This window comes from Athene noctua, chromosome 1, assembly GCF_965140245.1.
Source record: "Athene noctua chromosome 1, bAthNoc1.hap1.1, whole genome shotgun sequence".
NCBI classification, from domain to species: domain Eukaryota; kingdom Metazoa; phylum Chordata; class Aves; order Strigiformes; family Strigidae; genus Athene; species Athene noctua.
In genome coordinates, this window is record NC_134037.1 from 190,054,411 (window position 1) to 190,070,075 (window position 15,665).

Genomic DNA, 15,665 nt, shown 5'->3' on the forward strand with positions numbered 1-15,665 from the left:
TAAAAAATTATTTTGCCTAGCACATTTAAAAGAGCAGAAAACATGCGTATTTTTTGTCACCAAAAAAAATAAAAAAATAAAAAACATAACCTGGGTTTGCCTTAGGGATCTGGATTTCCGTAGGACTACATGTCTATTGTATTGGAGTCAACAGTCCCAATGTGTCAACGTTATGTCAATTCAAAATCATGACTTATTATTATTTTATAGGCAAACATAGGACTAAAAGATATAGCAGGTAGAGCATGCAAAGAATTGACATCAGCACACTTGGTCTGTCTGAAAAATTTATAGTAGGGGGAGTCAGAAATTGGGGTTTTCTAGCAATTTGTGCATGCTGTTGGGAACTCGGATTTTTGGTTCTAGTCTTAGCACTGCTGCAACTCAGCCCCACCGAGTCATAAACCAAATTCCCACTGACGTACAGGGTCAGAGGATTGGGCAGTAACTTCGTGTTCTGTGGAAATAACTCACAGACACATTCTGCCACTCTGAATCACATTCAATATTCCCTTTAAGACTTTTTGCTGAAGTCAGGTACGGAGTTTAAATTTCTTGGAGCAGGGCCTCTGCTACTTAGAGTTTTGAAAGGTGTCTAGCACCACAAAGTTCATCTCAGATTATGATCTGGAGGATGTTGCTACCTTATGAAAACAAGAGTAATAATACTCAGTACTGACAGTGGGTGATGGAACCTGGCCCTTGATTTATATGCCTTAATTTCTACAAAAATAGGGATAATAATTCTTACCTACTTCATAATGGGTGAGGATTAAATAATAAACATTTATACAGTGCTTTGCAGATAAACATTATATAAGTGCTAAGTATTATGATATTAACCAAAATGTCACTACATCTATACGACCCTACTAAGCAAAAAAATCTTCCAGTACAATTTTTTTCACAGATTTCCAAGTCAATAAAAATGAACCATGGAGTCAGCTTGCTATTTTGATACAAATGGATGAAGTACTTAAGCTTATTTGACAGTTCCAAAAAAATCAGAGACTATTTTTTCCATTATAAAGGGGCCCATGTAATGCATAAAGCCTTTTCTTATAGACTTGTTTATAAACAGCATTACTCATTTGGCATTCATACACATTTTTTTTTCAAATACAAGACCAAACTTTTGAGAAAGATTCTTTAGCAATCCACACACACTAAGTGAAGGCCTCCTTCAAGGGAATTCTGCCCAGCAGCCACTGTTCTGATAATCTTGGAAATCTGACATTTTCCAAATGAAAGATTACACAAAGATCAGGCTGGGTGATGGTGGACAATAAATGAGGCTTGGCATGCCTGAGAATCTAAAACAATTACAACACTTTTAAACTTTAATAAGCACCTCAGGACCTTGACTATCTTATCTTCAACCTCCAACCTCCTCAAGAAAAATAATTAAAGAAACAAAAAAAGAAAAAAAAAAAAAAAAAAAAAAGACCACACATCAACAGAGATGGAGTAGACGCTTTGGTCCAGATTCTCAGCTTGTATGGATCACTGGAGCTCCACGTCGTGAATGGAGCCACAGTGAATTACGCTTAGTGAAAAGTACAGTCCAGTACATGGTAGCCCAGGTAGGACTCCTCATTTCTTCTCAGGGATGTAAGGATGGCAAGAAGAGGCCACCTGCACACATCATCCAAAACAAGGCAAAGCTTTTATACCACTGCTGATGCAATTGTCCCGTTCGAGAAATAAGCAAAACAGAACCAGTTTCAGCTACAACCCTTTCACAGTTCACCTTTTCATTTCCTTTTGAGCTAAATGAAATGCAAGAGCAGCATGAAGTGCCTTGGTAGATTCACACAACAACCTGCCCCTCTCCCCAGGCTGATCTATGGTACCTCCTTCAAAACACGCTAAGCTGATAAATCTTGCTACCTTCTTCCCTTCTGCAGTAGAGGGCAAGACTGTCCTTGAGACATCCATTGAAAGCAATCAGAAGAAACGGTAACAATTTTTCATTCGGGAAAGATGTATGCTACACTACCAGCCTTGTTTCATGTTAGCAGGGAACTGTATTCATGTTACCACTATTTTTTGAGCACAAGAAAGAAGCTGTGTGTAGCAAAATTTCTGAGAGAAATCTACAAGCATTTTTTGCTGTGTTGGCACCTAGTAAAACAGCAAAGTTGGAAGTTATTCCTGCTGATATGAGTGGATGCATACTGTACGTGCATCCTGGAACACTGTAAGATCGGTAGCACTTCACAGCCTCAGTTAGAAGATGCCTGAGAAAATTCACATCCCAAATCTACAGCTTCAACTGAGTTTGTTCTATGGAATTGTTGGAGGGTGAAAAATCACTCCTTTGCAAAAGTCCAGCACAGGACTGAGAAAATCACATAAGCCTCTCTTAAACTCTCAACAGAGGATTCGAAAGGGTAACAGTTAGATCACAGGTACAGATAACAAGAAGTCCCTGCTCAATCAAAAGTTCTATGTCTTCAATCTTCAACACTGTGTACCAAATTCTCATTTGATGGCTGTGGGTATCCAGTACAACAGGTTACTTGTAATAGCCTAAAGCATCTCTGTAGTAATGTTTATTATTTTTCAGATCTGCATGTTAGAATTGCTGGAACCATTCCAAATATTTCTTATTCTAGCCAGAAATTCATGCATCATCATGAATAATGTTTTACTTTCTAGGTAATGTTTTGTTTCAATAAGAAACTGTTCATTGCCTGAGATTTTTGTCCATATTTCTCAGTAACAAGTAACACTACCTCAATATTTTGGCCTTGCTTTAACAAGGTACTGGGCTTTCACAGAGAGGTAGAAAAGGCAGGTAATATTTATCAGCTCTAGCAAATCCAAAATATAACTACTTCTCACATAATAAATAGAAGGGAAATGGCACAACTTTGACATTTCAGAAATTTTGCTTGCAAGAAAATATCAAAACTTGAAGGAGAAACAAAAAAGAAGACAAGTGTCTTAACTTTATCTACAGCATGAATTTTTGTCCTACAGTAATATTTGGATTTGATAAATATCAGCAAAAGCCAAAACTAGTAATGGATTGCTAAACGAGACATAAAAAGCAGGCTTAATAATGGTACTATTGAGAGGATAACCTTCCATCAACACAGGCCTTGGTAGCAAAGGCAACAAATAGCTATCTTGTTAGTTGTAGACAAGACCAATATTTGTACCTTCCTCTCTCCGCCCCACCAAAAATTTAAAAAAAAAATAAAAAATAATAATCATAAACTAATTAGAGGTGAATAGCATAAAAGGGAGGGTGGGGGTGGTGTCTCAGTAAACCCAGACACTTTGGTAACACGATTTAAAGGAGTCCCCTACTCCCCATCCTTTCTGGATTTATACTAGATACTGGATTTATTTTGCTTAAGCATTAGCTTAAGACTGTGTCTAAATCACAGGCAGAAATTAAAATGGCCAAATATTGAACTTGTCCACCTCTACAAAACACTTATGTGGGTCGGTTTTCTGGGTTTTTTCTTTACTTAAAATGATTGAAAAAGCGTCATACAGACTTTTCAGCTTACTTCCCAGAAAAATGGCACATTAACTCAACCAGAAATCATGGCATCTACCTTTTCCCATATGTGATGCATATAACTTTATCCATTCATAGAAGACTCGGACTATCATTTTGGCAAGAAGCTGCAATGCAGTCTGAGCATAAAGGACTTAAGTTATGGTTCTTGCAGAATTGGTTATTAACAGAATAAGTACTGCTATTTTTTTTAATCTATAATATTTACAGTATTGCACTTTACTGCACTTAATTGCATTTCACTAAAATTAATGCTGCATCAGTATTATGCCTTAAAACCATATGTCCATCTTTGTTGTACAAGTTATTCTTTCTACATCCTGTAAAACAGCAAGATTTTGATTCAAAGATCCAGACATTTGGAAAAAAAAAAAAATAGAAAAATTGACCTGTTTCTATGGCACAATGCATCTCATTGAGTTCAGGTGATTCTGGCAAAACAGGTGCATTTCTTATTGTTCCCATCTTTCAAGTTATCACTAACGATTAGTAAATTCTAGTCTCTCTCTTTCTCCTTTCAAAGGACATAGCCGTTTGAGACGCACATTTTTTGTTATTGCTGCTTTTTTTTTTTTTAAGGAAAAAAAAAAACTGCCTTGCCTCAGATCTGAAATTCCACATTTAAATTCAAACCAGTTCTGCAGCAGCAGCTCCTCAGTGATGGAAGAGATTCATGGCAGTGAAATAATACTGTTGGCAACAAAGAAATGTCATCTTTAATGGAGACCAGCCCCAAGGATTTATTATTTATTATTATTACTATTTGTTTTGTTTAGTTTCGTTCTAATATATTTCTGATCTTCAAAACGTGTTTAGTTAGACACATGCACAAGGTAGCAAAACTGACAGCAGCAGATGACGTTATGCTGGAGCGATCACTTTTGCCAGGGTCAAAAAATCCAAAGTGTCCCCAATGTTCACAGATTAACATAATTTAGAGATCGTTTCCTTTTTTTTTTTTTTTTTTTCTCCTTTTTCTCTGTGTGTGTGTGTGTTTTAACTCTCCTTTCTCTCTCCTCCCACCCACTTTATCCTCCGCGGGGTCTCTGACTCGTGGGTGCGTGTTTGCTGCGCGGGGGTGGGTGTGGGGGTGTGTGCCCGCCCGTGTGCTCGCCCTCGCCCCGCGGCGGGCCGAGAGTCCCCACCGCGCCACACAGCGCCACCGGCCGCCGGGACCACCCCCCTCTTCGCCCGGCTCCCCCCGCCGCCGGGTCCCTGGGAGCGGGAGGAGGCCTGACGCCGGGCGCTCGCAGACCTCGGGAAAAGGGAAAGAAATTTAAAAAACAACCAAAACAAAAACAAAACGAAAAAAAAAAAAGTAACAAAAATAAGAGAAGGCGGCAGGGCGGCCCGGAGCTCCGGAGGGGAGGAAGAAGAGGAGGAGGAAGGGGGGGGTGCGGGGCAGAGCGGCGGTCTGTGCGGGTCACCCTCACGCCCGCCCGCCGCGGGCACCCGGGGAGGGGTGTGGCGGGGCGGGGCGGGGTGGGGGGGCTCGTCCGAAGCGTGTCAGAGCCCCAGGGCCTCGGCGTGCTTCCGGGCCTTCAGCCGCAGGTCGGCGATGCTGGAGTTCTTGCTGTTGCTCTTGGCGGCGGCGGCCACCACGGCGGCGGCAGAGGCGGACTCGGCCAGGGAGGCGATGGGCAGCCCGAAGGGCGGCGGCGGGAACATCAGGTAGGGCGCGTGGGCCGCCAGGTGCGGGTGCAGGTGCGGGTGCGCGTGGGCCACGCCCTCCAGCTGCAGCTGCGCCTGGACCTGAGCGGCGGCACGGACGGACGGACGGACAGACAGACGGACACGGCGTCAGAGTGAGAGACGCCCCCCCGCCGCCGCGGGACCGGCCGCCTCCCGCCTCCCACCGCCCGCCCTTCCCGGGAGCCCGGCGGCTGAAAGAGCAATTTGTTCGCGCAGCCCCCCGCGCATCTCCGCGGCACAGAGACACCCTTAAACCCCCCTCACGCTTAAAAAAATAAATAAATAAAATAAAATAAATACGCAGCCCAACGCACGGGCGCCAACAAGCGCTAAATAGCTAATTTTTTCTTTTTTTTTTTCTTTTTTTTTTCTTTTTTTCCAGGGATGTTTATTTATACCTTCCTAAAAACTCTTTGGCCATGGGTATTTTATATACCGGGCTGGTGTTTGCTTTGGACCTTTCTCGACCTACACAAACACGTTGGGTTGACTGAGAGATTTCAGCTCCGGGTAGGTTCGGGGAGGAATGGGGGAGAGTTTATTTATGTATTTAATTATTTTGGTCCAAATATGTCTTTTAAAAATCAATACAATTAATCTGTCAGCTCCACGTGTCTCCGAGACGGAGAAGGTGGTGGAGAGTCCCTTTGGGCTGGGAAAAATCGATTCCCACATTAATTGACAAAAAAAAAAAAAAAAAAAAAAAAAAAAAAAAAAAAAAAAGGGGGGGGGGAAGTTACAGGCAGCGGCGAGGGGGTGGCTGAAAACGGGACGGAATTTCATCCCTCTCGTCCCGGTTTCCCCAGCAGCCTCCCCCCGGGCTGCGCTCCTGCCCCCGTCCCGGCTGGCCAGCGCGGCGGGGAGAAGCCTCCCCCCCCGGCCCGGGCGGCCGCCTCCTCCCTCGGAAAAGGTCAGGCCTCGACAGCCCGCCTGACGAGGAGGGGGAGAACGACAGCTCAAGCGTCCGCATAGTTTGCCCCCCCCCTCACGCTTTCTCCCACCGAGGAGCACACACACGCACCCCCCCTCCTCCCGCAGCGCCCCCCGGCACCGGGCGAGGAGCGAGGCCCCGCAGGCAGCTCGGGACCGGGCAGCTCCGTCCCCGCGCGGTGCGAGTGGGCTTGGCCCGGCCGCCCCGGGAAGGCGACGCGCCCCCGGGAGGTCAGCCCGCCTTTGCCACGTCTGCGGGCGGCCCCGGAGGCGTGTGCCAGCCCATCGGGCGGCGGCGGGGGGGACCCTCAGCACCGGCGGCGCCTCCCGGGGCGGCGGGACCCCCGCTCGACCCCCTCCCCGGGCCCGGGGGGCGCTGCGCTCCCGGCAGTCGGGCGGGGGCTCCTTCACGAAGTTTTACAGCCTGTTTTTAATACGTGCCAACTTCTATATAAATGGCACTTGTAAACGTGTCCGGCTTCCTCCGGTGCAAACGAACGGGGGTCGGAGCTTGCCGGGGGAAAGGAAAATAAAACCGGAGCTAACTACCTGTTGGAAAGGCATCCTCAGGGCTCCCATATTCACATAGGGGGCCACTCTGCAGGCGTCTAAATGGCTGGCGGTTCCCAGGATCACACCTGCGGGGAGAGACAGGGCCGGGTGAGCGGCGAAGGCGCCCCGGGGCTCTGCGGCCGCCACCCCGCGACTGGCCGGCACCCCTTACCCACCTTTGTGCATCTGGTTTTCCTGCTTTCGGCACTTTGCTCTCCTGTTTTGGAACCAGACCTGTGGAAAGAAAGCGCAAACAAAAACAAACAAACAAAAAAAACACAACAAAAACGGAGGTAGACTAGGCAGCTGCTAACAGAGGATTATTTCGGGGGCTTGGGGTAGAGGGGAGAGGCGAGGAACTCCGCACAACTTTGCCGAGGTCTCTCCTCGGGAGCAGCCGAGGGGGAAAGTTCAGCCCCAGGCGGAGTGAGCCCCTCTCCGGGGGCTGTTTGAGGGGCGATCCTGCTCTTTGGTGGGGTTTCTCAGCGGGAGCTGAACCTCGGCCATCAGCAGCGCCCTCGCAGCCAAGGAGACAGGGCGCCGGCCTCTTGGCCCTGAGTCTCCGAGGGCCCCGTGTTCCCCGGGCGGGCAGTGGTGGTCCTTGTGCCACCCATCCGGAGAGAAGGGCCGCGCCCGCGAACACTTAAAATACTCCTACAGGCGGGCCGGGTGGGACCCTCGCTCCCTTTCCAGACACACCTCAGCAGCCCGGGGACAGCCATCGTATAGGCCAGGTCAGACTCCGGGGGTCTGGCCCCCGAGCGACAGGGCCGTCTGCTCCCTGCCGAGCTGGGTTTGGAAACCGTGAAGACCTCAGAGAAGATGCGAGATAATGAACTTGCACAAAGGGGCTGAATCATTCCCCGCTCCCCAAACGTTAAAAGAAAACAAAACTCGCTTCTGTAGACTTCTGGACCGACAAGAGCAGCACCTTTGAGGGCTGGGGTGTAAAGAAGCGTTTATGCCCCCACCCGAGAAATGCCTGTAATCCAATAATCCTGCCCCAATTCTGACTGAAAAATCAGCGCAAACTTTCAGTTGCCGCTGCGCCTCCCCTGTCTCTTTTCCAGAGGCATGTCAGACCGCCGTTACTTTCCGCCTTCCGAGGCGCTTGGTTTAGCGGCTCTTCCCAAAGGGCCGACAGAGGCACGGACCAACGTGTTTTGCGGACCCTTATCCTTACTCCAAAACCTACCGAATACGGACAAACATTGACTTTCACAGCTGATAAAATCTTGTAGCAAAGTAAACACCTACAACCTTTGATGTTCTTGCACTTGCCAAGAGATCATACGGTTAATTAATACTAACTGCACTTCCTACATCAAATTTTCCCTTCAAGCTTTCTTCAATTGCCTTAATGATGGTCATTTACAACGGAGTAATTAGTGCAAAGAAAGGCTTCCAAAGGCATTAATTACCTCGGGTACCTCAGTGATTTTCTTAAGTAGGAATTGGCCTTCTCTGACTGGGAGCACAGGTTTTCCTGCCTGGGGTGGCCGGGGAGGGAGCGCGCAGCGGACGGGCGGGCGGGCGGGCGGCTGCGAGGACGGAGCGACCGACGGAGCGCTCCCGCTCCCGCTCCCCGCCGGCTTGGCGCTAGCGCAGCGCCCCCTCGCCCCCCCCCCCTCCCGCGGTACCCGGGCACCGCTGCCGCCCCGCTGCCCTGAAACGCGCAACACGGCACAAGCCTGTTTTTCCCTACGAGCAATACACAAATATTAACAACGTGCAACGCTTCTCCTTTTAACCGGGCCGTCAGGGATTCATATGTATATATTTTTTTAAATACGAGCATGCAAAATATCATCATGCTGTAGCGACAATAACACGTCTTTTTACGGTTGTAAATCCTTGCAGGAAATCTCCTTGTGTGTGTTCCCCACGCCCTCCCCCCCCCAAGGAGTATAAATTGTCAGGAGGAATTTAAGCAGCGTTTAAACAACTTCTCTTGCAAATCAGAACATCTTTCAAACAGAAATTATATTTAAATCTGGAAAACGAAGTGCCCTTTCCCTTTAGCTATGAAAAAATAAGGTTATGAGGAATAAAAGTGATGAATTAGCCACTGCGTTAAGCGATAATAAATCAGGCTTGGTGTGATTCACGATCAATTCCAATTAGTCATGAATATGCTAAGTAAAGCACAGTACACTGTTTTAGACAGTTATTTCTTCATTAAGGATCACTCAGTGATTTCTTTCACAAATGCTCTAATCTGATTTCCTTTTGATTTCCATTAGAGACAGTGAATAATGACATTTAATTTAGCCCTGCACCATAAACCCAAAGATATTTGTTGTAATTGAATTACTGCCTGCTCCTCACTATGGTCTCATAACTTTCAATTATAACCCTGACAGCTGGGTGATATGAGTTTCCAGTACAACACTAAAAATAAAAGGTTAATAAGGACTAGCTACCATAGGAGCTTCAATTTATTTACAGCAAATTTCCACACTAAATTGAAACTATATCCTTTAACAGCAAGGGACAAGCGGTTCAGATAGGAATTAGAGAACAATTCTGAAAGTATTAAAAAAACCACACCTTTCTCTTTTCCCCCTTCTCCTCCCTTTTTTCCGCTTCCATTTATTGATGGATATCAAGCTCTCTGCTTATTTCCTAATTAATTACCCATTTCTCCTCTCTTCCCTCTTGATATTTCTTTTGTTTATAGTTTTATTTTCATCCATGCAAACCTCTTTTGTAAAATGATTAATTTTTTTTTTTTAATTCTTTCTCATAATCTCCCCAGAATCAGTATCCTCTTTCTTTTATCTTTTTTTTTTTTTTTTTGGGGGGGGGTGGGGGGGTGGGGTGTGCTGTTTTAAGATCTGTAAGCACTTGAAGCACCAATTTTCCTGTAACTATGAACATCCTGTTAAGGTGCTGCTCAGTAATAAAGTACTTGAAAGAAAGAGTGCAGAATTCAATTACAAGTAATTTATTTTTATAGAAACAGTACATCAAGGCCTTGGAAAGATATTACAGAGCCCAAGTAAGAAGATCTGGGAAGATGACATAAGAGTTGATGTCCCCTTCAGCAAAAGTTTAATCTTTTCATTAATTTATATGGTGTGGTTAGATCAATCTTCCAGGAGAAAGTAGGCCAGCAGCACTCTGAACCCCTGCAATATCCCCTGCAAGCCGCCCTTCCTAGGGTATGTGCCCGGCCCCATCTCTCACCCAGTTCGGTTTATACCGAGAGAGGCAGGAGCTGAGGGTAGAAAAGAGCCTTAAAAAAAAAACGAACCACACACACACACACAAAAAAAAAAAAAAAAAAAGAAAACAGAAACAAACCAAAACAAGAAAGAAAACAGCCTAGCTACTCTATTTATTTCGGGAAATGCCTCCAGGAGGCAGTTGTTTAAAGCGAGATAGTCGCTTACTCAGGCAAAGCCCTACTGAGCCCGTCCCGGGGAGCAGGACCCCGCCGGTGGGCTTTCCCTGGTGAGTTGAGTTTAAGGAGGGGGACAAGCCGACTCCTCTCCCCACTCCAGCTCGGAGCTGTATTTCTTTCCCTCCCGCTGTGCCCTGGGGGTGAGAGGAGCCTCGGAGGCGTCCACCTGTGCCCACACACTCACACCCGCACCTATATGTACCCACGCGAGCACATGTGTTGGCGGATATACATATGCATGCGCATGTCTCATCTCTAGGGTACGAAGGCGTTTTGTTGGGTGGAGGGGTTGGCCTGGTGACTTCTTCTTCTTGGGTTTTATTTTGGATTGGGTCTGTTAGGCCAAGCACAGAGTTATAACCCAAGAAGGGATTTCCTCCAGGTTTCTCCTGCTCTAGGCCTGCTCAGAGAGCCACAGGTCGATCTTACTAATTATTTCTAGGTTTTTTGTTTTTGTTTTTTTATACGACATCTGTTTTGGGGAGGCATTCCCTAGGCATTTAAGGGGGGGTGGGGAGTTTTTCCCCTGTATCAAACCGAAAACCGAATTTTCAAATAATCGATGTGGAGCCACCCAAACAGACGGCTCTGATGGCCCCAAGAACTACAGCGGCGCGGACCTACTTTCAGGGTTTCCAAGGCTAATTGGTATTTAGCTGTATCTGAAGCAGGATGGGCGGCTCGGGGGGAGACTCCACCAGATGGGGTGCTATGCATTCATACGCTTGCTGCGCGGGCACCTTTCCCCCGGCTCTGGCTAATCCCGTCCCTCAGCACCCAAACCGTCTAGCCTTATTCACGGCGATTGTTTTCTGGGCTTTTTTTTTTTTTTTTTTTTTTTTTTCCATAACGGCCCCATAAAATAAGGAGGGGGGAGAAAATGAGGATTAAGAGAGCGTTAATGGCACGTTTTTAAGGAAAAACACACAATTTTTAAAAAATAGCGAGTCGCTCGGTTATTAGAGAATGGTCAACAGTATCACCACACCACCCCCACCCCAAAAGAAAAAAAGAAAAAAAAGAAACCACCTTCCTAGGAAATGCAAGGCACGGGCAGATATTCCCAGAGCAGAATTAGTGTTTGGCAGGACAGGTAGAGCGGAGTTGCAAACAGCTTCCCCATCACACGTGTCGTCTCTGCCTTCACCTCCCCGCTTTGGATGAAACGGGGCACTGTGCTAGGATCCGCTGGCAGTTAGGAAGTGAGGTGAGGACGTTTCCAGGAACAGAGCCTTTCTCTTACCTGAACCCTAGCTTCAGACAGTCCCAGCCTCTGGCTTAGTTCCTCCCTCATGAAGGCATCCGGATAGTGAGTCTCATCAAAAAGTCTTTCCAGCTCATTCAGCTGCTCTAGTGTGAAATTGGTTCTGCTTCTCCTTTGTTTGAGCTTGGTCTGCCCATCTTCATCTTCTGACTTCACATCTTCCCTCTTCTCTTTGCACTCGTAGATCCCTGCCGGGAGGGGGAAGGGGAAAACGACACTAAGCCTCCCCTCGCACCTCGCCGAAGTTTCTCTCCGCAGCACACGGGGGTCTCCCCCCTCCCTTCCTTTCCTCCCCGAACTCAGCGCAAACTGTGGGGGCAACCGGCGGGCTGGAGGGGGGTCCCCGGGCAGGCCCCGGCAGGCCGGAGGGGGGAGCGGGGCTGGGGCCTGGCCGGGCCGGGCCGGGGGGCACCGGGTCGGGCTGAGCCCCGCTGCCGGCTCCGGGCCGAGGGAGGGAGAGGGAAGGAGGGAGCGGCCCTGCCTTGCCTGGCTGATGTCCCACCAGAAAAAATATATCTATAAATATAATTTTATTTTCTTTGCAGGGTGAGGTGGAAGCCGTGCCGCCGGTTGGCACGGGCAGTTCGGGGAAGGGGTTAGTGGGGAAACCGCCGGCCCTCCGATACCTCCAGGCGTGGGGAAGAGGCAAGTGAAGGGAGTTTCTCCCTTGCCGTTTTATCGCGAAGTAAAGAGGGTTATGCAAGAAGCTCCCCACCGCTGTCATGGTGAAGCCACGGTGAAAATATTTGCCTCGTAAAAGAAACTTTCCATGGGCCTGAGACCGAGATCGCCTGTCCCTCTCCCCCTTATCACCTCTCCTTTCCCCAAAATACCTGCCGGCGGGTGGAAACCCCCGGGGTGGGGGCCCTGCACGGCCCAGCGCGGGGAACCGGACTCAGGGACCGTGGGTGCCCTCCAGCCCCTCCAAAGCAGTGAACACACACCCGCTACCCTCCCCAGCCCTCATGGAGCCCGAGAGGCCTCGGGACGAGCCTGTCCTGGGCGGAGGGCTGGGGGGGCAGCGGGGAAAACAGTTACCTTTTTTTTGTATGTGTGAGGGTGAGATTTTTTTTTTTTTTGGGCCTTGGTAAATTATCTTTTCTTCCTCGTGTTTTTTTTTTTTGTTTGTTTGTTTTGTTTTGTTTTGTTTTTTTCTTCCGTTTTCCTTAATGCCAGGCAGCCTAAAGCATCGGCCCTCTTTTAAAACGAAAAGAGGAGAGGTGCTGGAGCAGGGGACACCTCTGGAGGCTGAACCGGTTCCCCGGGCCCCTCTGCCTGCCCGGGACCACCCCCCGCCGGTGGGCTCATCCAGCGCGGGCACTAGCAGAGTCCCGGGACCCAGCCCGCTCCAGCTGCCTCCTTTGTCCTGCTTCACCTTCTGGGCGGTGTGGGGCTGAGGGTGAAAGCCACATCTGCAGATGATCCCGAATTAAATCCTTTTCCCTCACCAAAGAAACACGGATTTTATATACGTATGTATGTATACACACACACACACAAATGTGCACACACACATACATACATATGGCTATCTCAAAATGCATATGACTAACTGCAAATCGTAAGTTAATTGAACGTAATAAAAAGTCCTGAACTGCATCTGTGCCAAAGCAAGGCGGGGACCCAAGCCGAAGCTCTCGTTTTCACTTCCGAAATGAAAACTGTCCCTGGCTCGTTAACGCTCCTTCGGGCTCCCCGGCTCCGGCTCCGGGCTGGATATCGGCTGCATAAAACTTTGGAAAGGGTCTGGCCTCGGGAGGGGGGTGTTCGTTGGTTGGTTTTAATGGCGTTTTGGTCGCCTTTCTCCTGAAATGAGTGAAAAGACGAGGGTGCTAACCCAGCAAATGCCTAGGGAAAATTAGGCGCGTTCAAAAGCTCTGTCTCCTTTCGGAGATCCGAGGCTACAGCATGTCCGTGATAGGTATGAAATATTAACTAGCATATCGGTGGGACTGAAATCACACGCCGGAATCAGTTGAAATTAGACTGAAACCTGGCATGAATTTAAACTGTCACAAGCATCTCAGCTCTTTCCAACTCCTCCCTTCCATCCCCACCCCCAGCCCCTCTCTATAGATTAGATTAGCTAAACATACAAGCCAGAATTTCGATACACAGGGAAAAGGGCGAATAGCAGAGATGCATTTTTTTTCATTCGTTCGCATTATAATATTTTTTTAGATTTTTTTTTTTTTTTTCCTGGAGCATGCTCCGCTTTCATTTTCTAAAACCATCTCCTGCGCGAATGATTTCTCTAAACTGAACCCTCTCGTTTTGCGATTTCTCGACCAGAGAAGGAAAATCAGCAGTGCTGAGTGGTATTGGCTTGTGCAAAAATACGGGTACTCGTATATGTGATTATACCCGGTCCTTCTGTTTGGGGAGGGGGTGTAAGAGAGGAGGATATTAAATACGCGTTTGGGCTGTAAATTAAATTGCCTTTCGCCCAATGTTATATTAAACAAGATCAAACAGTAGGAAACAGCTGAAAGACTGGTTGTTGTTCCCCAACCTATTAACCGGTTTTTATTACCCCAAGCTAGCCAGTAGCTCCCCAGGCAGGTCCACCTGTCTAACTTGCCTAGAGACACTTTCTCAACTTTCTAATCCCCCCGCCCTTTTTACTTTCTTCTTCCCCTGCGAGCCTATGCGCGATTTTTAGCTCGCTTGGTTCAAAAAATATTTTAAATTTGAATTTCTTTCCGCTAATAGAAGGAGCGGCCGTTGCGCCCCTCGTCCGGCGGTTCCCGCACCCCGGGGGGAGGCGGTGCTGCCCTGGCCCAGGTGACAAGGGCGGGCGGGGGACCGGGGGGCCAGGCGGCAGGGCCGGCCGGTGCCTCTCTCCGTAGGGATGCTCCTTTTCACCCGGGCCCGGGCAGCTCCCCCACAGCCACGCTCCTCTCCTCCTCCTCCTCCTCCTCCTCCTCGCCAGCAGCAGCCTCTGGCTAGGACAGGCTGAGGGACACAAGATGTCCAGGGAGAACCCCCGCCACATGCAGCTTTCTCCCAGAAGAAACAGCAGCATCCTGACGGCCCGGAAGCAGGAAGAACAGGTCTCCCGAGGCAATAAAACTCCCCGGACAAGGTTTCCTCGTACAAAAATACCCAGATAGACAAAAATGTCTGACGTCCTGCGCTGCCCCCTTTCCCCGGGCGAGTGAACGCCTAAAGCACCGGATCGATTTCGGATGCGAACGGGGGCTGGCGGGTCAGGGCGCGGGGTGGGGGGTGGGGACACATGCACACACACACACGACACCGAAGTTGCGACTTATTTTTCACGGCTCCGCTCACGTTATGCATGCGGGCATGTGCGTTTCTAAGCGTATGTTCCCGCCGCTGCGGGAGGGAGGCGGCCGGAGGAGGGAGGCAGGGTGCGGGAGGCGAGCCCGCTCACCCCGCCGGGGACCCCGGGGCCGGGGCGGCGGTGGCCCGGTCGCCCCCGCTGCGGAGTGCCGGGGGCGACCGGGGAGGGGGCCGGGGCAGCCGGCGAGGGGCGCGGGGCGGAGGGCGGCCAGCCCCGCTCTTACCTTCCGTCGTCCTGCCTGTGCTGAACTCCTTCAGTTTGTCCTTGTCGCTCTCTACGTGGTCTTTGAAAAGATGCACCGGGCAATGGTTGCTGCTCTCGGTCATGTCCTGCAGGTTAGAGTCAGAGTTTCCAAGCTCCCTAGAGCGAGCCAACCCACTCTCCAAAACTTCCCTGTACGTGATCGTCTCCTTCTTGTTGCTGCTGCCACTGCCGCTGCTGCTCTCCTTGCTTTTCTGGTCGAAAGATTTGGATACAAAAGCCGTAAGTTCTTCCATGGCTGCCCGGTGATCTTATCCACAGAGATCCACTTGTTTTCAGTCGGAGATGTGGCCGTCCTCCGCACGCTGTTTTTGCACGTAGAAGATGGGCTGTATAGGGTTAGATCACTCCTGCTGTTATTTATGCCTTTCAATTTGAGATCACACTATTTATACATGGCTACCTCAGCCCAACCCCCAGCTCTCCCTGTCTCCAGCAATTACTGACTGCTCCATAGTCGCAGGCGGACTCCTAGCAGCTATCTCCCCCACCTCAGTCCAGCAATTGGCTTTCTTTTCATTTCATCACTCTTTGGCATCTTTGCACCTTGATTTAGGGAGGCAAAGAGGCGAAAGCGAAAAAGAGGGGGGGGAGTGAGAGAGAGGGAGAGAGAGGAATAAAAGGGAGGGGGGGGAAGAGGCAAACACGAAAATAGGTATCTGCATTCTGTAAATGGGTTGCAGAAATGAAAGTCGAGGAAGACTTAATTGATTGTAAG

The 15,665-nt window shown here is 48.9% G+C and overlaps 1 protein-coding gene across 1 annotated transcript; it reads right to left on the reverse strand.

Moving 5' to 3' along the window:
* Positions 1–4,560: 4,560 nt before the first annotated feature.
* Positions 4,561–15,183, reverse strand: SHOX (SHOX homeobox). Its single transcript, XM_074930168.1, has 5 exons — positions 14,910–15,183; positions 11,359–11,567; positions 6,886–6,943; positions 6,707–6,795; positions 4,561–5,287 (listed from the first exon to the last, which is right to left on the reverse strand). The coding sequence occupies exons 1-5, from the start codon at positions 15,181–15,183 to the stop codon at positions 5,042–5,044; spliced, it is 876 nt and encodes a 291-aa protein (XP_074786269.1). The 3' UTR covers positions 4,561–5,041.
* Positions 15,184–15,665: the final 482 nt, after the last annotated feature.